The sequence below is a fragment of the Leptopilina heterotoma genome, unplaced genomic scaffold (genome assembly GCF_015476425.1).
Source record: "Leptopilina heterotoma isolate Lh14 unplaced genomic scaffold, ASM1547642v1 Lhet_115, whole genome shotgun sequence".
Taxonomy (NCBI): Eukaryota; Metazoa; Arthropoda; class Insecta; order Hymenoptera; family Figitidae; genus Leptopilina; species Leptopilina heterotoma.
In genome coordinates this window covers 387963-411768 of record NW_025110834.1, presented here as the reverse complement: position 1 = coordinate 411768, position 23806 = coordinate 387963, and the positions used below count along the sequence as shown (strand labels likewise).

Below are 23806 nucleotides of genomic sequence, written 5' to 3'. Positions count from 1 at the left end.
AAAATAAATTCAATTTTTGCAAAGTATTTTATTACTTTTCAAAAGAATTGAATTCTTGTGATGAATATTGATATTTATCAAAATAATTGAATTTTGGAAAAGAATTTTATTATAAAATTCCTTATAATAATTGATTTTATGGGAAGAATTTATGCGATTTTGTTGTTTATCAAGCTAATTGAATTCTTTTGTAAAATTACTTGAAAATTTTTGAAAATAATTGACTTTCTGCGACGAATTAAATGTTATTTATGGAAATATTTGAATTATTGCAACAAATTTCATTGTTTTATTGAATAATTGAATGTTTCTTAAAATTGAATTCCTTCCTCAAGTTTTAATAAAATTTTCAATAATAATTGCATTTTTCAAGGAATTTATTTAAAATTGTATTAAAAATATTTGAAATTCAGTGATGAAAATAATTGAATTCGTAAATGAAATTGTATTATTTATGAAAATAATTGAATCTTTTCGTAGAATTGTATCAAAAAGTTTTTCCTATAATTAAATCTGTTGATAAATTTTATGAAAATAGTAAATAAAATATTGAAAATTATTGAATTGCAAAAAACTTTTGAAAGTAATTGAACTTTTGCAAAGATTTTTATAAATGTTTGAGAATAATTGAATTTTTGGCGAAAAATTTTGCTATTTGTAAAGATAATTGAATTCTTGACGAGATATTTGTGAAAATTTTTAAAAATAATTGAATTTCTTTGAAAAATTTTATTACTTTTGAAAATAATTGAATTGTTGGGATAAATATTGAAATTTATGAAAATAATTGAATTTTGTAAAGAATTTTATTAAAATTCCTAAAAATTATTGAATTTCTGTGAAGAATTTTGTTATTTATCAAGATAATTGCATTAAAACTTTTGTAATAATAAATAATATTACAAAAAACAACCAACTTTTAAAAATAATTGAGACTTGACTTCACCAAAATACTAATCTTACAAATTTTATAAATTTGATGAAAAATTTCAAGATTTGAAACTTTCAAAACAAAAGTTTCCAATTGAAAGTTTCAACTGCACTTTGCTAAATTTGGTGTGAATTTATCATTAAAAGATAAAAGAAAAAAATAGGGGAAATTTAGGGGAAATTTTCAAAATAGGGTACGTTTAGGGGCCAAATATAAAAAAGGGGACTTTTAGGGAAATAGGGGACAGACTGTGAAGCCTGCATATAAACAATTAAAATTACTTTAAAATCGAAAAATCAAATGAATCGACTATCAGTCTTACTATTTAATATAGTTTTAAAATTCGTTTCAAAAATAACATTTTGACGCTATCCGATTAAATGTGACGCTTCATGCTGAAAGGAACCTTTCCAGTGTTTTAAACCTATATTTATTTTTTTACCAAATTCAGGGCTCGAACCAGTAAAAGGATTTAAAAATACGGACTTTACGTTATGCTACTATTTAGGTACTTTTTTTAGATTAATAAAATTCATCCAAAATTTAATTATTTTCATAAATAATAAAATTTCCACAGGAATTCAATTAATTTAGAATAGAATTTTTCAACAAAATTTCGAAAAAATCAATTATTTAACAAAATTTTTATCAACTTTTCACAATAATTCAATTACTTTCACTAATAATAACATTTTTCATGGAAATTTAATATTTAAACATTTTTTTTGATAAAATGCTAAGCATAAATCGAAGCATCGAAGACTTTCAGTTAGGATTATTTTTAAATACCTAATACTATTTTAAATTAATTAATCGAAAAATTCAATTCTTTTCACATATAAAATTTTTCGCAATGCAATAATTCAATTATTATTTTCATAAATAATAATTGTTTAAAAAATGTTTTTTAAAATTCTTTGAAAGAATTCAATTATATATTTACAAAAATATTAGAATTTTTCACAGGAATTCAATTTTTTTTAAAGTTATAAATTTCTTCTTGGAAATTTAATTATTTACAAAAACTCTAATAAAATCGTTCGCAAGAATTTAGTTATTTTTATAATAATAAAATTCTTTTTAGGAATTCAATTATTTTCAAAAAAATTTAATAAATTACCACACATACATTTAATTATTCTTAAAAATTTTAAAAGAATTCTTTGTAAAACTTAATTATTTTTAAAAACTTTTCGCAATTCAATGATTTTCAATATTTACTATTTTTATAAAATTTCCTAACAGAAAACAGTTTTTAAAAATCTTTGTAAGAATTCAATTATTTTCATGAACAATAAAAATTTCTCAGTAATTCAATTATTTAAATTAGAATTTGCATAAAATTAGTCAAAAGAAATCAATTATTTAAAACTTTTTTTATAAAATTCTTTGCAAAAATTAAATTATTATTATAAATTTTTACATTCTTTCATTAATAATAAAATTCGTTGCAGGACTTTAATTTATTAGCAGAATAGGAAGGAAGTAAATATTTATGATAAAAATTAGAACGAAGTCAGGAAAATAAAATATAGAAGGGAATTTTTGTCAGTTTTGTGAAGTGTCTTAAACGGGGTTTTTTAGACGCTAAGTTTAATTTTTAGATAGCTACTTTTTTAAAATTAACAATCGAGTGCGAAGTTTGTTTTTCGAAAAAATAAATTTTCAAATTTAATTATTTTTAAAAATTCACGCTATATTGCTTTTAATATTCAATTATTATCTAAAATTTTATCTGAAATTCATTTTTAAATAAATTTTTATTAGAAAATTCTACTAGAATTCGATTATTTAAATACAAAAATAAATAATTTTTTGAATAATTGAATGTTTCTTAAAATACAATTCCCATAAAGAATTTTATCAAAAGATTTTTAAATAATTGAACTCTTTCGATTAATTTTAATAAAATTTTTGAGAATAATTACATTTTGCGAGATATTCGATTAAATTGTATTAAAAATAATTGAAATCCTGCGATGAGTATTATTATTTGCGAAAATAATTGAATCCCTAAGAAGAATTTTATTATTTTTTAACAATGTTACATTTTTGCGAACAATATTATTACTCTTAAAAATAATTAAATTTCTGCAATAATTTGTAACTTTTACAAAAAAATTTTTTTTTTCAAGTTTCTAACTAAAATTTTTCTACAAATGCATTATTTTTAATGATTTTTGAAAAAGTTTTTTGAGAATTTTCAAATTCATTTGTTTACAATTCAATTTTACAAAATTTCAATTTTTCGCAAATTCTCCAATTAAATATATATTAGAAAATAAAAATTTGAAATAATTTCAAAAAAAAAATTTCCAATTATACTTTTTAAAAAAAAATTATTTACACAGAATTGTTGGTTAAAAAATGAAAAATTCAGATTTTCAAAGATTTTAATTTGAAACCTTTTCAAAATTCAATTATTTCTAAAAATTCTAATTGAAATGCTTTTAATATTCAATTCTAATCTAAAATTTTAACTGAAATCAATTTTTAATTCAATTTTTATTAGAAAATTCTACTAGAGTTCAATTATTTAAATACAAAAAAAACAATTTATTCAATAATTGAATGTTTCTTAAAATTGAATTCTCATGAAGAATTTTATCAAAAAATCTTTAAATAATTGAATTCTTTCAACGAATTTTAATGAAATGCATTTTTCGTGGAATTCAATTGAAATTGTATTAAAAATAATTAAAATTTTACAATGAGTTTTATTATTTATGAAAATAATTATATTATTGCAAAGAAATTTATAAAAAATTTGTAAATAATTGAATTTCTGTAAAATTTTTATTAGTTATGAAACTAATTAAATGTTTGTGTAGGATTTTTTCAAAAAATTTTTTTTAATAATTGAATTCTTTTGGAAAATTCTTGAAAATAATTGAAATTGAGTCAAGAATTTTATTAAAATTTTTGGAAATAATAGAATTTTGAAGATAAGTTTTATTATTTATAAAAGATAATTGAAATTTTGAACAGAATTTTTGTTTAAATTTTGAACATAATCTAAAATTTTAACTGGAATAAATTGTTAAATTAATTTTTATTAGAAAATTCTACGAGAATTTTATTCATTGAATAGATAGAAAAATAAATAATTATTAAATAATTGAATATTTGTTAAAATTGAATTGTCATAAAGAATTTTATCAATAAATTTTTAAATAATTGAATTCTTTTGACGAATTTTAATAAAATGTTTAAGAATAATTACATTTATTATTATACGTTTTATTATTTATGAAAATAATTGAATTCCTGAAAAGAATTTTATTATTTACGAAAGTAATTGAATACCTACCTAAAAAGAATTTTATTATTTATGAAAATAATTGAAACTCTGCAACAAAATGTTTATTATGTACTTGTAAAAATAATGGAATCATTGAAAAAAAATTTTTCCGGGAAATTTTATTAAAATATTTTTTAAATAATTGAAAATATTGCCAAGAATTTGATTATAATTTTTATAAATAATTGAATTTCGGAGAAGAATTTTATTACTTTGAAATTATTAAATTTCTGCAATCATTTATAACTTCTAAAATTTTTTTAGTTGTTTAAAAAGAAATTATTGACAGAAATAGAAAAATTTGAAGGTTTTGTATTAGATTTAAAAAATAAACACAATAACTTTAGAAAACAACAATTTTCCAGGATTTCGGTCAAAATTTCCTGACTTTTCTAGGATTTTTGAAGGTTTATAAAATTTTCTGACATTTTCAGGTTTTCCAGTTTTCCATGTTGCATGGCAATTCTGGAATTGTAGGTTATGTTTATGTTAGATTTATCTTGATAAAAATTTATTTTTTAATTATTTAAATTTGAAATCAGTTTTTTATTGAATATTTTTGGTGTAACAAAGACTTGAATATCAAGAATTCGTAATAGTAATTAATCTTTTTGTATTTTTACTTCAAAAATTATAAACATAACCTAAAAATCTTTGCTTCTTAGCCTTCTTAGGTACCTTTCTTGGGAGCTCGTCACAGATAATCCAATAGACTATCACTATGTCATTTGATATAAAAAATTCTAAGCTGAAACAGATACTCCACTTACTTTGAAAATTCTCCACAGATCCACGCTGCAGCGTATAAAACTTCAGACATAGTTGCCCTAGGCTGTCCAGCAAAAAAGCAAGCGTTCTCCAATAATAAGGCACACTGTTGAACAGCATATTTTCGAATTGCTTGAACACGTATTGCAACATCCAATAATTGAGTTGCTATTAATTGTCCGTGTTTTGTTCCCTCCATTCGTGTCAAATCCACTAAGACTGATATATACCTAAAATTAAGTATTACAATTTTTAGACTTAATTTCGATTTTATCTTTAATTAGAAGAGAAGAACAGAATTAATGAAGAATTAAAAGAACAAACCATTCAAAATACGTTATAAATTGATAATTATTCTGAGAGCAAATTTGTATAATTTTCGAGAGCAATTCATCCCGATAAATTGTGCCTTCAGCTTTATCCATATGGACCATAAGTTTCCTAACAATTTCCATTAGATTCTTCTTGGACACCATTCCATACAATAAGTCCAAGGCACGCAATCTTATACTTTCATCTTTGTCATCGAGGCACTGCATAATTAGGTCTTTATGAGCTTGAACACTTTTTGGATGAGTCTTTAAAATTTTTGACATTGCCAGCAATCCCAAGTATTTCAAATTTTGATCTGAATCTTCAATGAGAATTCTTAGTTTTTGTACGCACAGTTGAATGGAGTCAGAATGATTTGGCATACCAGACGAGATTGATATCAACACAGCTATAACAGTGTTGATACACTCGTAAAGTAGGGACATTGCAGATGTACTGAAAATTTAAGAAAGTAGTCAATTTATTTTTCAAAAATATTTATTATAAATAATATTGCGTCTATCTGGCAAAATATAAGCAAAACATATGAAACTTTCACTCAAGCTGTTCGAAAAAGTAATTATGAGAATTTGCAATTTGAAAGCAGTTCACTGCATTTTTAACCGATTTCGTCCAAGAAGTCCGTTTTTTCCCTTTATGTTTGTACTTACCATTTTCAAAGACTGTGGGCTAAAAAAAATTTACACATGGTGTTTCTTATGTATTTTTTAGTCCTCTTTCAGAAGCTGCAAGAAAATTTAAGTTTTGACTAAAGGATTAAAAGTTATGATTGTTTAAACAAAAAAAACAAAAAAATTTTGGGTTTTCTCTTCATTAAAACTGTATTTTCGATTGGAAATCCAGACTTCGCACTCAATAATTACATTTTTTTTAAAATAGCAAAAAGTAGCTTTCAAACTTAAAAAAAGTAGTAAAAAAGTTGATATCGAAAAATTAAACTTGACGACCAAAAAAATTCGTTTTAGACACTTTACGAAACTGACAAAAATTCCATTCTATATTTTATTTTCCTGACTTTTTCCTAATTTTCATTAAAAATATTTACTTCTTTCTTATCCTTCTAATAAATTGAATTCCTGCAACAAATTTTATTATTCATGAAAGAATTTAAATATTTATAAAAATAACTTAATTCTTGCAAAGAATTTTATAAATTTTTTTAAATAATTGATTTCTTTCTACTAATTTTTTGTAAATTCAAATTTAAATAGTTAAATTCCTCAGAAATTTTTATTATTCATGAAATAAATTGAATTTTTACAATTTTTACAAAAAAATTTTAAATAATTGAATTCTGTTTTGCAATATTGTATGAAAATAGTAGATATTGAAAATCATTGAATTGCGAAAAGTTTTTAAAAATAATTAAAATTTACAAAGAATTCTATTAAAATTTTTGAGAATAATTGAATGTCTGTGTGTCATTTTATTAAATTTTGTTGAAAATAATTGAATTCCTAAAAAGCATTTTATTATTTTTGAAAATAAATTGAATTCTTGCGAGCGATTTTAGTAGAATTTTTTTTAAATTATTGAATTTTCAAAAAGAATTTATTGCTTTTGAAAATAATTGAATTTTTGTGATGAATATTAATATTTATGGAAATAATTGAATTTTGCAAAGAATTTTATTAAAATGCCTCAAAATAATTAAATTTTCGGGAATAATTTTGTTATTTATCGACATAATTGAATTCATTCAAAGAATTATTTATAAAAATAATTTAATTCCTGTAAAAAATTTTATAAAAAATTTTAAATAATTGATTTTTTACGACTAATTTTATGCAAATTCTTATTTAAATACCTAATTGAATTCCTGAGAAATTTTTATTATTGATGAAAAGAATTGAATTCTTACAAAGATTTTTACAACAAATTTTTAAATAATTCAATTCTGTTTGGAAATTTTATGAAAATAGTAAATATTGAAAATCATTGACATAATTGAATTTAATAGATAAGAATTTAATAAGAAAAAATTTATTACTTTAAAAAATAATTGAATCCTTGTGATAAATATTGTTATTTATGAAAATAATTGAATTTTTTAATAATTTTATTAAAATACCTCAAAAATAATTGAATTTTTGGGAATAATCTTGTTATTTATGGACATAATTGAATTCTGTCGAAGAATTATTTATATAAATAATTGAATTCTTAGGAAGAATTTTATTAAAATCTAAAAGAATAATTGAATTATTTCAAAAAAATTTGATTAAATTTGTATTTAAAATAATTGATTTCTTTCGATCAATTTTATAAAAATATTTGAAAATAATTGAATTCCCGTTAAAAATTCTAATATTTTTTGTAAATAATTAAATTCTTCCAAAGAATTTAAAAAAACATTTTTTTAAATAATTGATTTTATTGAGGAATTGAAATTAAATTTTTAAGAATAATTATTCTTAAAAATTAATTAGAAAATAAAAATTAATTATTCTTTAAAAATTATTTACAGCAATAATTCCTGTAAATTTGTATTAAAAATAATTGAAATTCTAGCAATAAATTTTATTATTTATGAAAATAATTAAATAGTTGCAAAGAATTTTATTAGAAATTTTATTAGAACTTTATTATTTATGAAAATAATTGAATTCTATCAACGAATTTTAATAAAATTTTTAAGAAAAATTGCATTTTTCGAGAAATTCGATTAAAATTATATTAAAAATAATTGAAATTATGCGATGAGTTTTATTATTTGTGTAAATAATTGAATCTCTAAAAAAAATTTTATTACTTTTGAATAATATATTTAATTTTTGCGAAGAATATTATTATTCTTGAAAATAATTTAATTTCTGCAATAATTTGTAATTTTTACAAAATTCAATTTTTTTTCGTGTTTTTAACTAAACATTTTCTAGGGGAGAGTCTCCAGATGTGAGACACCTCCAGTTGTGAGACAGTCAATTTTTTTTACCATGCAATATTAAAAAGCCGATTGGTTTATAAAAAAACATTTCTTTTTATATGAGCCAACCTTTTCGAGTACGCCGAAGCGGATATATAAACTGTTTTTGTTAAATACCAACACTGTGTGTGATAATCGACTAAAAAGCGTTTTTTCAATAAATGCAAAGTACTTTTTTTCCAAGTTAATTAATTGGAAAAGGTAAATGTAATGCATTTTCTTTTAGTGTTTTCCTTATATTTTGTGATGCAATATTGCATTGTTCCAATCTACGGTTGAAAATAATTTAATTTTCCTTTTTCAAAATAGCGCCAATTTCTGGGTGTGAGACACAGCATATCACCAGTTGTGAGACGGTGTCAACACCCATCTGGGCAGCATAAAAAATACGACTTTACAGGCATACTATTTAAATGTTGTTTTGATTTTTTTTTCTAGTATTTTTGGGCATGTCAAGTGGAAAAAAGTCAATTGATTCAGAAGAAATCAATTTTAATCCTCTTGTTGAAGCTATTAAATTGTGTTTATTTGATAGTCATATTTTAGTGAATAAATATTATTATTTAGTATATAATAATATATATTATTAATATATTTAATTATTTTTACTAAACATAACGTTTTATGTCAAACTTATTAAATTTTAGCAATTTTTAATGAGTGTCTCACAACTGGAGACATTTTTTTTTTTTGAAAAAAGCGATGTGCTCGGAAAATGTATCGTAAAATTTTTTGAGTTCATCGAAACACTATACTTTCTTTTAATAAAAGTTGCGTATTTCTGTTACCTTTCGAACGGTGTATTTTATTTACAATTTCGTTTGCCCGTTTACAATTTACGGGTCAAAAATAAAACCCGTCTCACAACTGGAGACTCTCCCCTATAAATCCATTTTTTAAAATAATTTTTGAAAAAGTACTTCAAGAATTTTAAAATCTACTTTTTTACAAAATTTAATTTTACATAATTTCAATTATTCGTAAATTCTTTAATTAAATATTTGGAAAATAAAAACTTGAAATAATTTCAAAAGAAATTCAAATAAACTTTTTAAAACATTAATTCTACAGAATTGTTAGTTAAAAGTATGAAAAATTCTATTTTTCAAAGATTTTAAGTTGAAACATTTTCAAAATTCAATTATTTCTCAAAACTCCCCTCTATAATGTTTTTAATGTTCAATTATAATCTAAAGTTTTAACTGAAATCTATTTTTAAATCAATGTTTGTGAGAAAATTCTACTATAATTCAATTATTTAAATATAAAAATAACAATTTATTGAATAATTGCATGTTTCTTAAAATTAAATTCTCATAAAGAATTTTATCTATAAATTTTTAAATAACTGAATTCTTTTGACGAATCGTAATAAAATTTTTAATATGTACTTTTTGTTTTTTTATTGTTTATAACTTTATTAAAAGATATTAACAGGTAAATTAAAGTTGCAAGATTCTTTAATCCTATAGAAAAAAATAGTAAAAGAAAAAACGAAATCTTTTTGCTAATTTAGAATTTGTTTATAACAATTGTTTATAAAGTTGTTAAATAATTGTGGTCAATAATTTTTTATCTCAAAGATTTATGAAGAGAACAGTAAAAATGTCGGTGGAAGAAGACACTATTTTTCAGCTTCAATTGTTGGCAATTCTTAATTTGTCTATAAATTTGTTTATAACATTGTTAAATAATAATGTTAAACAATTTCTATCCTCAACATTCATTGCAACTATAAAAATGAGTGCCGTAAGGAAACAAAAGTTTTTTTCAATATTTGTGTCTTTTAAAAAACAATTTGTTTATAAATTATAAAAATTGTTTAAAATATTGTTAAATTAGTTATGGTGATAAAATTTTATCATATATGTCAATTTTATATTAATTTTAGAAATTTGTGACGAGAAAATGTGTTGCAATCTGTTTTTCTGACTATTCGAAATTTTAGATATTTTGGCCGCCATTTTGAATTTCGAAAATATTAAAATTTCTAATAATACCTAAATGAAAGGTCGTACATTTTGGACGCGATATTTTGTCATTACAAATTTTCCTGAAGCGATTTCCAATCGAAAATATAGTTTTAATAAAAAGAAAACCCAAAAATGTTGTGTTTTTTTAAACAATCATAACTTTTAATCCTGAAGTCAAAACTTAAATTTTCTTCCAGATTCTGAAAGAGGACTGAAAGATACATAAAAAACACCATGTGTAATTTTTTTTAAGCCCACCGTCTTTGAAAATGGTAAGTACAAACCAAGAAGGCTAGAGACAGGAGGTGAAATTTCGGTAGTGGGGATGAGTCAAGAGCCTTCCTTTAACCAGGCGTTTTTCGTTTCGAAAAGTCGCCGGCGCGGTGCTTCTGCACATCACTCACACATTCAAATTCTTGTATACCGTGTTTCACATGTGCACTGTAAAAAAATTTTTCTGTAGATTTACAGTTTTTTACAGGAATTTGTAAAATACCACCTTTGAAAGTAGCGAATTTACAATCCCTTTAGTAAAATTACTACTTTCAGCGTGTCAACTTTACAATTTTCTGTAAATTTACTACTATGAAAGTAGGTAATAATCAGTAATAATTTTGTCCTTTTATTACCTACTTTCATAGTAGTAAATTTACAGAAAATTGTAAAATTGACGCGTTGAAAGTAGTAATTTTACTAAAGGGATTGTAAATTCGCTACTTTTAAAGATGTTATTTTACAAATTCCTGTTAAAAACTGTAAATCTACAGAGAATTTTTTTACAGTGTGTATGATATGATTTTAATTTGAGGTTAACTTTAAAGTGCAATCGAGACACAATATGTGTCATAACGGATATATAGAAATAATGTGAGTGATTATTAAATTAAGTGTTATTCAAATAATTACAAATTCCGAAAACGTGCTGTGTGAAAAGTTGTAACAAAGAAGAAAGATAAACACAGCACTATGACTATTACTTTTTGTTAACTTTTAATACACTTCATGCTATAGTTCTCACATTTTTTTGATTTAAAATCTTTTTTTTAATAACTAAAAAATGTTTGAAAATATAAACACTTATATTTCATATTGTATTTGTATAGAATATATTTTCCTGTGTTTACGTGTGTAGCTGCGCAGAAGTCCGTGTGGTCTATTGCGGCGAAAACTTTTTTTGAAAGTAAACGCCTGACCATACATCAGCTGAGCAACTCAGCATTGCCATACCCCCACTACCGAAGTTTTACTTCCTGTCTCTATAGTCTTCTTGATACAAACACAAAGGAAAAAAAACGGATTTCTTGGACGAAATGGGTTAATTTAATTCTTAACAATGTTCCATGAAATCATTGCTGAAATTTACATGACAAAAGTTTTTTAAAGAAACATAAATATTTATTCTTAGGCTTCGATGTGTAAAACTTAAATAGTTATAAATATCATGTAATTCTGTTCAAATTTTTTTAAGAACAGGGTTGCCACAAACATTTAATATTGCTTTTCCCTGATTTCCAAACAAAACCCTAAAGAATATTCTAATTCACTCTAAAAATTATTAGATACCTAAAAAAAGTTCTATTTACTTTCATTTACGAATTTCTTTAAATGTAAGATTATTCAAAAATATCAATAGTTTTATTTAAAATAAGTATAAAACAAATTCAATTAAACTTAAAAAAAAATTAATTTCAAAATTCAATTATATTTCTAAAAAGTCATGGTATATCATTATTATTTTAATATTCATTTATTATCTAAAATTTTAACTAAATATAATTTTTAAATCAATTTTTATTCGAAAATTCAATTGAATTCATATAAAGAATTTTGATCCACAAATTTTGAATAATTGAATTCTTTGGACGAATTTTAATAAAATTTTTAAGAATAATTGCATTCTTCCAGAAATTTAATTGAAATTATATTCAAAATAATTTAAATTCTGCAATAAGCTTTATTATTATTAATAAAAAATTGAACCCCTAAAAAGAATTTTAATATAAATGAAAGTAATTGAATTATTGCGAAGAATTTTATAAACAAATTTTAAATAATTGATTTATTTCATAAAAATTTAGGAAAATTCTATTCTAAATAATTGAAATCCTGTAAAATTTTTATTATTTACGAAAATAATTGAATGATTGTGAAGAAATTTATAAAAAATTTGTAAATAATTGAATTCCTTTAAAATTTTTATTATTTATGAAAATAATTTAAGTCTTGACTAGAATTTAAAAAAAAATGAAAATAATTAAATTTCTGCGAAGAATTTTATTACTTTTGAGAATAATTGAATTCTTGTAATGAATATTGTTATTTATGAATAAATAAATGAATTTGGAAAAAAATTTCTAAAAATAATTGAATTTCTGCAAAAAATAATGATGAAAAAATTTTTTTTTTAAATAATTAAATTCTTTTGGAAAACTTTATTTAAATAGTAAACAAAATTATTGAATTGAAGAAAATTTTTGAAAATAATTCAAATTTTTAAGTGAGTTTTTAAAAATTGTTGAATATAATTTAATTTCTGCGAAGAATTTTATTAATTTTGAAAATAATTGAATTCTTGTAATGAATATTGTTATTTATGAATAAATAATTGCATTTGGAGAAAAATGTTTATAAATTTTCAGAAAATAATTGAATTTTTACGAAAATAATTTTTTTTAAATAATTGAATTCCTTTAGAAAACTTTATTAAAATAGTAAACAAAATCATTGAATTGAAGAAAATTTTTGAAAATAATTGAAATTTTGACAAGAATTTTATTAAATTTTTTGAGAATAATTTAATTTTGGAGAAGAATTTTATTACTTTTGAAAATAATTGAAATTTGTACCTGAATTTTTAAAAGTTTTTAAACATAATTTAATTTCTGCGAAAAATTTTATTACTTATGAAAAAAATTGAATTTCTGCAATCATTTGTAACTTCTGCAAAATTCAAATTTTATAGTGTTTTTAAATAAAATTCTTCTATAAATGAAATTAAAAAATTAAAAAATTGAAATAATTAAAACAATTTCAGAAGAATTTGAATTATTAAAATTTTAAAAAAATCCAAGTTCTTTAAAATTTCTAATAAAATGTTATTAGAAATTTTAAAGAACTTAGATGTTTGAAAAATTTTAATAATTAAAATTCTTCTGAATTTTATTTTAATTTAATATTTTTACTATATTTTATTTAATTTATTTACTTAATATGTAAGTAAAATTATTCATTAAGTAATTTTTGAGTAATAAATTTATGATAGTTCTTCAAGAATTAAATTATTCCAAAAGGAATTATTGTCAGAATTAGAAAAAATTTAAGGTTTTGTATTATAATTCGTGGTAATTTCATAGTTTATGAGGCAAACAAAAAGACACAAAAATTCTAAATTTTCTTATAAATCCTAAAATTTTAATTTTTTCTAGTAATTTTAATAAAATTCTCTGACTTTCCTGACCTGTGGCAACCCTGATGAAAAATGGATATAAATTAATAATTGTTTGAAAAACATAAATTGACTTTTGTTATCATTATTTAACAATAGAAAATAAATCTTTCAAAACAAAAATTAAAAATATATGTTGAATACATAATTATTATTTCATAATATTTCAGAAATGATTCCACTTGATACAAGCCTAAATCATTTTAATGTTTGTTTTTACATTCTTTTCAAAAATATATGGAAAATCATTATTTGTTAAAAATATTTACAATATTGGTTTAGTAATGTTTGAAAAAAAAATGCTAAACTATCTGGATAAGAAATAATAGTATGGAAAATTGTATACCTGTGTATTAAATTCGTTAAAGGTTCTATTAGCTTTTTGCCAAGCCTAGGTTCTAGGGGTGTCAATGCGCCAAACTGAAAATTGTAACATTATACTCTACAGCTCGCATACATCAGCATATTAGTGCAATGTTATATACAAGTCCCGCTTATATTATATTACACGGCACATTTATGGTTTTTAAGAAAAAAGTTCCAATCATTGGAATATTTCCAAAAAAGAACTTGCAGATTTTATTTCTCTATTCTTTAAATTAATTAATTATCTTAATTCATATTTAAATGATTTCAATGTTTAATATGAGGATTTATATACACATATACATAGTAAATATAAATTATGCATTGGAAATTTGGGTTTAGAAAAAAATAATAGGATAATATCAAGAATAATAACGATAGAATTTGCTGTAGATAATGATAACAATTAAAAATAAAAATTATTTAATTCATACAAAGGTTATATTAATATGACAAATGTTTAAAAATTATGACTATAATATTTATTTTTGTGCCACATGACCAATGTTTGCGATGCGAATTATCAAAAAACTACTGTAAGTTACTGCTGACTTAAAAAGAAAGAAATTTGCGAAATTTTACTAATTCTACAGAGCTGGACAGTAACAAAATTCATGAATACCTTAAACTAATTATTGTATTATAATTTTTAGTAAGAAAAGTTTAAATCCAAAAAATACAATTTTAGTTAAATTAGAAAAATAAGAAGGGGGATCTGACATCCCTTATAACATTTAGACAGTCAATCTTTTTCTGAATCGTCTCACAGTGGGAAAAAAATGTTAATTTTTGCCCAAAAATATGCCACCACTTAAATTTAAATAAAAATATGAGGCGCATGATTATTCCCCAAATGTCATTTGACCGAACTGTCATTCTACCGAAAACATCAATAGTTTTATTTAAAATAAATATTTAATCATTTTTTTATTGAAATTAAGATGTTCAAAAATTTCAAATTCAAACCTTTTTAAATTGAACAACTCATAAGAATATTATTATAAAACATAAAGAAATGAATCACTCCGAGTCTTCGGAGTAACAATATTCTACAAGAACATTGTTACTGTAATTTCTTCAAAATTATTTGTATCATTTCAATTCAATTAAAATTTTCTAGAATTTTTAACTAAAATTTTACTTTAAATCAATAATATCAATTATTATTCAATTAAACTTTTTCAAAAAAATTAATTCTACAGAATTGTTAGTTAAAATTACAAAAAAAATTTACATAATTCTACGAGAAATCAATTATTTAAATACAAAAATAAATTATATTGAATGTTTCTTAAAATTTAATTTTTACGAAGAATTGTATTAAAAACTTAAGAAAATATTTAATTTCTTTTATGGAATATAATTAAAAGTTTAATGAAATTTATTATATTGAAGAATTTTATAACAATTTTTTAAAATAATTGAAAACTTTTTGAAGAATTTTATTCAATTTTTTAAAAATAATTGAATTTTAAAATAAATTTTATTCAAATTCCTGAAAATATTTGAATTTTTTCGTCGAATTTTTCTATTCTATTCTCAAGGAATTTTATTAATTTTGAAAATAAATTAATTTTTTGCAAAGTATTTTATTACTTTTCAAAAGAATTGAATTCTTGTGATGAATATTGATATTTATCAAAATAATTGAATTTTGGAAAAGAATTTTATTATAAAATTCCTTATAATAATTGATTTTATGGGAAGAATTTATGCGATTTTGTTGTTTATCAAGCTAATTGAATTCTTTTGTAAAATTACTTGAAAATTTTTGAAAATAATTGACTTTCTGCAACGAATTAAATGTTATTTATAAAAATATTTGAATTATTGCAACAAATTTCATTGTTTTATTGAATAAGTGAATGTTTCTTAAAATTGAATTCTTTCCTCAAGTAAATCTGGTGATAAATTTTATGAAAATAGTAAATAAAATATTGAAAATTATTGAATTGCAAAAAACTTTTGAAAGTAATTGAACTTTTGCAAAGATTTTTATAAATTTTTGAGAATAATTGAATTTTTGGCGAAAAATTTTGCTATTTGTAAAGATAATTGAATTCTTGACGAGATATTTGCACGGAGAGAGAATATATATTAAATTTTGTAAAAATATTTTCAAATTAGGGAAAAAGTGCGACAAAGCGAAATTTTGATATAAAAAATACTAAACTTTAAAAAAACTTATGTGAAATATTAGTATAATTATATCAAATATCAAGAATATTAATTAAATTCTAATATAACTATAATAAATTTCACAAAACTTTTTTTAAAGTTTAGTATTTTCTATATCAAAATTTCGCTTTGTTGCACTTTTTCCCTAATTTGAAAATATTTTTACAAAATTTAATATATATTCTCTCTCCGTGTGTGAAAAATTTTAAAAATAATTGAATTTCTTCGAAAAATTTTATTACTTTTGAAAATAATTGAATTCTTGGGATAAATATTGAAATTTATGAAAATAATTGAATTTTGTAAAGAATTTTATTAAAATTCCTAAAAATTATTGAATTTCTGTGAAGAATTTTGTTATTTATCAAGATAATTGCATTAAAACTTTTGTAATAATAAATAATATTACAAAAAACAACCAACTTTTAAAAATAATTCAGATTTGTCTTCACCTAAATACTAATCTTACAAATTTTATAAATTTCATGAAAAATTTCAAGATTTGAAACTTTCAAAACAAAAGTTTCCAATTGAAAGTTACAACGGCACTTTGCTAAATTTGGTGTGAATTTATCATTAAAAGATAAAAGAAAAAAATAGGGGAAATTTAGGGGAAATTTTCAAAATAGGGTACGTTTAGGGGCCAAAATTAAAAAAGGGGACTTTTAGGGAAATAGGGGACAGACTGTGAAGCCTGTAAAAAATGACAATTCGAAAAAATGACATTTCGGAACAATAACGATTCGTAAAAATGACAATTCGTAAAAATAAAATTTTGCAAAAATGACTTTTCGCAAAAGTGTCAATTCGTAAAAATGTCGATTCGCAAAAGTGACATTTCGTTAAAATAACAGTTCGGATAAATGCAATTCGGTAAAATGACAGTTCACTCAAATGGCATTTGGGGAATAATCATGCGCCTCACGAATACTCCTAATTCAAAGTCGTGCTGTATACTCAATATTTAGTAAAATGGTTATTTCACTAAATATTTAACTAGTATTATCCCTAACGACCGCGTGTAGGGAAAATTATTCAATCCATACGCTCAAATGGGCTAAATTTACGGTCGAACCAATCTACCATCTTCTATATAAAAGCGCCATTTTTGTGAGTGCGGAATAAAATATTTTTTAAAATTAGTTATGCACAAATAATTTTTCAATATGTCCAACTCTGAAGTCTAACAAAATAATAAAATGTAAGCTATTTAATGTAGAATCTAGAAATCAATGTTTTTAAACCTTGATATGAGGTCAATTAGAGGTTGAGTCAATCGGCGACCCAATTTCATTTCGATCAGCGTTAATGTTGAAAACTGAGCACGCAAAATATCGAATTAAATTAATTCAAATGATTTCAGTATGAAAAATTTAAGTAATTTTAATGTTAACTCCAAACACTTTCTAACCATTAAGATCGCAAAGTTATAGTACATTTGTCACACCGTACAGGAAGAAGAATTTTTGAAACTCATTTTTGCCTTCAAAATATTGTTTTATAAATAATTTTAGACGACACGTATTTTTTTTATAAAAATAATTTAATTTCAAAGTTATAAAAATTCGAAGACTTTCAAAATTCACATCCTTATAACTTTAAAAAAAAAAATTTTTATCCAAAAAAATACGTGCCGTCTAAAATTCTTTATAAAACAATATTTTGCAGGCGAAAATGAGTTTCACTACCGAACATTCGATTAAAGAATTATACCTACACTTATTTCTTATATTTATGGCTTTGAACAAACATTTTTTTTCATCAAACTTGAAATTAATATAAAATAAATAAAACATACTTAGGCATTTTGATAAATATAAAATAGATATATGATGCATAATTTAAATAAAAATATAATAAAAATAATATTTTTAATTCCAAAGAAATTTTTGTTTGTAATTAATAAATATTATTTACAAACTGACCTTACAACGTTTAAATATATATAATTCAAAAACAATGATCGTGAAATAAAAGTAACTTGAATTTCTATTTCAGATATAAATGATGACGATAGATAGAAAATGATGGGAATTTTGTAAAAGAAAAATTAACTTACAAGTTTAATGATTTTAATAAGCATCCAGTTGTTTGTAGAAGTGGTCATGAGCTTGAAAAATACAGGAGCAAGACTCAAATAATTTTTTGGATTTTTTCTAGCCAGTTCACAGACAACATTGACAGCAGCTGATTGTACACCGCTATCTGGATCTTCGAGTCTCTCTTTCAGTCTAGGAAAAGCTGGCCTTAGAGCCTCGGGAAAACGTAAAAACACTTTGTACATCATTAACACTGCCTTCTTTCGAAGATAGGGTTTAGTTGAAGTTAACAAAGTCATTATGTCATTAACTAAATCTCTTGCAAGATCATGACTAATGAAACAAGAAAGACCACTTAATGCTAGACCTGCATCATATTGAGTTTGACTGTTCAAGTCCTTTCGAATCATATTTGTGGTCAACATCAATAACTGAAAACAAACATAGAATTAAGCATTTCATGTAAATTGGAAATAGTCTTGTTACCTAATTAATTTTGAAATTTAAAATATTACTTCAGTTTCTGTGTGGAAGCTCTGACTGGCAGCTAAGTATCCTATTCGTTTGTAAGTGAATTTTGGAGATGACATCACTTCAATAATATTGAAACCTGCCCAACTGATATCATATCCCAACATTTGTAGCTGAAAAATAATTTAGATTCAATTAATATTTAAAAAATTAGTAGAAAGCTCAGTTTAAAATGTAGGGGGGGCAATAGATTACGCTGGTTTACAAATTAAAAACTTTTTTTCGTCACTCGAACAAAACATTTTTTTTCGTTTAGTAGGTGTTTTTAGAGTAAAAAAATCATAGTTTTAATTTTTTCCCCTCAAAAATAACTGGGTTGACACTCTTTTCCTCATTTGAAATTCATTTTTAATTTTTAAAATAAGCCCCCAAAAACCCCCAGACATCAAATTTCATAAAAATCAAACAATTTTTTAAAAATTCGCTCACCATATTGGATCCGACATTTTGAATTTTTTAAATCTTCTACTTATATATATATATATATATATATATATACTAGGGGGGCTTCGCCCCCCTGCGCGCTTTGCGCGCCAACCCCCTAACTATTTTTAATATTTATTTTAATTTTTAAAATCATGTGATCTTAATATGATGGCATAGTAATAAGTTAGAGTAAATTATAACAGGAGATATTAAAAAAGATAACTAATAGAGAATTCTACTTTACGGAAGTGATTATAGTGTTAACTTTTTCAACTTTGACACTCCTTATAGTAAGTTTGATCATTCTTTTTTCTCAGTGTCAAAAGTATTATTGGGCCCCTTTTTTTCCTTGCAGTTGACATAAATGTTGACGTAATCTAAGGGCCATTAGGGGCTGTCCATAAATTACGTAAGACATTTTTTGGGTAAATTTGACCCCCCCCCTCGTAAGATATTTTACATACATTAGCGCCATTTTTCCTATTGTTCGTAATATCTTGCTGACCCCCCCTCCCCCTAAATGTCTTACGTAATTTATGGAAGGACCCTTATTTGTCCGTTTATAACCTGTAAGTAAAAGAAAATACCAAATTGACTAAAGATTTCGACGTAAAATAATAGACGTTTGTGGGCTTCATTTTTACCCGTAGGTCAAAACAGACCTTAAAATTGACCTAAATTTTGAGGAAACAGTAGGTCAGAGGGAATTTTCTTGTCAATTTTTAAAATGTAGGTCAATACTGACCTTCAAATTGACCTAAATTTTGAAAAAATATTAGATCAGTGGAAGATTTCTGGTCAAATTTTAACTTGTAGCAAAAAACTGACATTAAAATTAAAGTACATTTTGAGGACAGAAAAATAATTTTAATAGAATTTTTAAAAATAGATGTCAATTTATAACATCTTTTATTGATTGAAACTTAATATTGAAATTTCGGTCAAACTTCTTTAAAACAATAGGTCGAAAATTCCGTCAAATTTTAATATAAGGGAACGACTTTTTAAAAAGTCCTAATTAATTTGCTTTTTTTATGTGTAGGTTAAAAAATATGTCAAATTTGACCTAAACTTTAAGGAAAGGTCAGGTCAGAGGAAGTTTTTTCGACAATTTTTGCGGTGTAGATGAAAACTGCCTTAAAATTGACCTAATTTTTGGGGGCAGAGGGAATTGTTCGTCAATTTTTTCCGTTAAGGTCATAACTGCCCTTAAAATTGACCTACATTTTGAAGGTAAAGGGAATTGTTTGTCAATTTTTTACCTGTAGGTTAAAACTGCCCTTCAAATTAACCTAAATTTTGAGAGCAGAGGGAATTGTTTGTTAATTTTTGACCAGTAGATTAAAACTGCCCTTAAAATTGACCTAAATTTTGAGAGCAGAGGGAATTGTTTGTCAATTTTTTACCTGTAAATTAAAACTGCCCTTAAAATTGACCTACATTTTGAGGTCAAAGGGAATTATTTGTGAATTTTTGACGTTTAGGTCAAAACTGCCCTTAAAATTGACCTGCATTTTGAGGGCAGAGGGAATTGTTTGTCAATTTTTTACCTGTAGGTTGAAGCTGCCCTTCAAATTGACCTACATTTTAAGGGCAGAGGGATTAGTTTGTCAATTTTTTACCTGTAGGTTGAAGCTGCCCTTTAAATTGACCTACATTTTAAGAGCAGAGGGATTAGTTTGTCAATTTTTGACCTGTAGGTTAAATCTGCACTTAAAATTGACATAAATTTTACGGGCAGAGTAAAACGCAATTTTTAGCGCTTAGGTCAAAACTGACCTTAAAATTGAACTAAATTTTGAAAGAAGAGCGATAAGTTTGTCAATTTTTGACTTTAAGTCATAACTACTCTTAAAATTGACTTAAATTTTGAGGGCAGAGGGGTTAGTTTGTTAGTTTTTCACCTGTAGGTTGAATCTGCCCTTAAAATTGACCTAAATTTTGAGTAATTTTGACCTGTAGGTTAAAACTGCCCTTAAAATTGACCTGAATTTAGGTCAAATGTAACTTGTTTCTGACGATGGACCTACCTTGACAGTGGGCCAACCTTGACTATGTTCCCCCTACTATAAGGATCCCCCATTTAGTTTTCTTTGAGTCCTCTCAATCTTGGAAGTAGTGTGTTATCCCTCCGTGATGATATTCTAAGAGCATACTTGTTTAGTACCAGCATTCTTCTAATTTTCAAAGGTGGTTCATTCGCTTCAGGTACCCAGTAAAAAATACTAATTCAAACGGATTGAAATGAATTAAGATTTTTGGTAGAAAGCGGGATTCATTCAAGCTCTTTGTATATTCGATTGAATTCGATTCCATTTGCCTAAAGTTGTGCAAACAAATTCGCATTCGTAAGAAATGACCAAGGCATGCATTGAATTCGTGCTGACGAATTAAAAAAAAATTAAAGGCCCCAAAACTTGTTCATTGAATTAGTATGAATAGAAGGTTTGGAAGTTCAATACAGTTTGACGAATTCAGGAAAATTGCAACATATCTCCAATTCGTATTTGTCACAAAGCGGAATTCACCGAAACTCTTTGTGAATTCTTTTTAATTTATTTCAATTAGTTTTTGTTTACTGGGTAATAGGATCAGAATAGGAGTAGTTCTCATGCAACCTAAGGCGGTTCTAAGTTCCAGGTATTGAATTTTATTAAGTTTATTAAGGTTCGTTTTTATGCTCTTGCGAACAATGGTGCCCTCTATTCTAAATGGGCTCTTATCAGTCCCTTATAAACTTGTATCATAACCTCTGGATTGGCTCTTCAATATTTAGGTTCGTTTTGAGGATTGGGTTTAGGGTTCAGGAATGAACTTCACGAGAGCGACTCTCCAAGACTCAAGAAAACTGGAACTCATGAATCAGTCATTGAACAATTTCCTCATGTGTTCCAGACGTTCATATGATAGTTTCTCAATTGCTTCATAGGATATTTGGTCGACATCTGGAGAGGATTCCTTTTTACATGAATCCAACGCCAGCCGAAATTCCTCTTCCGAAAACGCTACATTATATGGGTTGACCCGCAATCTTCCAGTAATTGTCTTAACTGATCAAGAGACCATAAGACCTCATCGAGAAACTGTCCGGTCTACAAATTTGAATTCGAAGTGATGAAGGAGAGATATTTAAATAATATATCCGAGGATGAAGCACGGAATAAACTGTCCGAAAAGGGATGTATAAATCCAAGGGTATTCAATTTTCTCGAGGGAAGGCTTGTCATTCCGAATGACTTGAATGCACACGCCCCATACTTTGACCCTTTTGGGAGTAATGCTTCAGGAAGAGCGCTACAGGAAATCCTTGAGGTAAGAAATCTGGTAATAATGAATAACGGTGCACCGAGGTTTGGAAAGGTAGGCGTACGAGGGAGTGTTCTTGACCTCGTGTTGGTCTCCACGTCCCTCGGATGTATCTCTGAATGTTAGACGTCGTCAGATCCATATGGTAGTGATCATCTCCCGGTTTTTATTAATATTTAAATCAAGATTACAGATGCATGTGAGAGTTCTAACAGGCTAAGATTAGGCAAAGTTGATTGGGTTCAATTTTGTGAGCTGACTAAAAAAAACACTATCGGATACGCAACATGAACAGGGGTCTTACCTAAACGTAACGATCTTTAATCAAAAGTTTCTCAAATTGCTAAATTAAAAGAAATTACAGAAGCTCTTGATTCACAATTAAGAAAGGTGTTTGTTGAAGATAGCTTTGGTCATGATACTGATACTTTTGAAATTGCTGGTGAAATAAAAGATGAAATTGAAAAAACTAAAAGCGAAATCGTCAAATTTTTTTTGTCCTACCTGCACGAAAAGTATGTCATTTCGGGCACTTAAGGCGGGCGCAAAGTAACACATTACGCCCGGGAGTGGAGGAAGCGGGCGGAAAAGTATTTTGCGCCCGCTTGTATGACGTCAGCGGGCGGTAAAGTATTTTCCGCCCGCTTCCCCTACCTCCGAGCGGGCGGAAAAGTATTTTGCGCCCGCTTGTTAATTATTCGATTTTCTTCATTAAAATGCGACATTTTCGACTTTCTTTTTATGTTGACTATAGAACTGCAAACATTTTCAACTTGTTTTATTTTGTCTATAAAAATTTGCAATTTTTTTTTTATTTTCTCTAAAAAAATAATGAGATATTTGGTTTTGTTCCCATTTCGTTTATCAAAATTGTCAATTTTAAAAGTTCTTGTTTCAGTTTTGTTCAATTATTAATTACTACGTTCTAAATAAATACTATGTTTCCAGAATACATTGTTTTTTATTTCTATTTTAAAACTTCTATCATTATAGACTTCATTCGATATAATGTTTATATAGAGCTTAATTTTTAACTAATATGAGCGTTTAATCGTGCGTGCCCTCAATGCCATACTTTTCATGCAGTTAGGACAAAAAATTATGTTCGCATCATGGGCGCAAAGGTGATTACGACTTTGGCGAAATTTCGGGACCTCGGGGACACTTTCGCTCCCTCGGCTTCGCCTCGGGCGCGAAATTGTGTCCCCTCGGTCCCTTCATTTCGCCATCATCGCAATCACCTATTTTGCGCCCTTGTTACGAAAATAACTATTACAATGGTG

At 24.7% G+C, this 23806-nt stretch overlaps 1 protein-coding gene across 2 annotated transcripts in view; it reads right to left on the bottom strand.

Moving 5' to 3' along the window:
- The window catches only part of LOC122509054 (AP-3 complex subunit delta-1), a 51400-nt gene that overhangs the window by 19956 nt on the left and 7638 nt on the right, over window positions 1–23806 (bottom strand). For both annotated transcript variants that reach the window (XM_043622817.1, XM_043622827.1), the window contains exons 4-8: window positions 18776–18904; window positions 18281–18691; window positions 14024–14097; window positions 5325–5768; window positions 5003–5230 (exon numbers count right to left, since the gene is read on the bottom strand). In XM_043622817.1, the coding sequence (XP_043478752.1) occupies window positions 5003–5230; window positions 5325–5768; window positions 14024–14097; window positions 18281–18691; window positions 18776–18904 (1286 nt within the window). The remainder of the gene's footprint in view (window positions 1–5002; window positions 5231–5324; window positions 5769–14023; window positions 14098–18280; window positions 18692–18775; window positions 18905–23806) is intronic.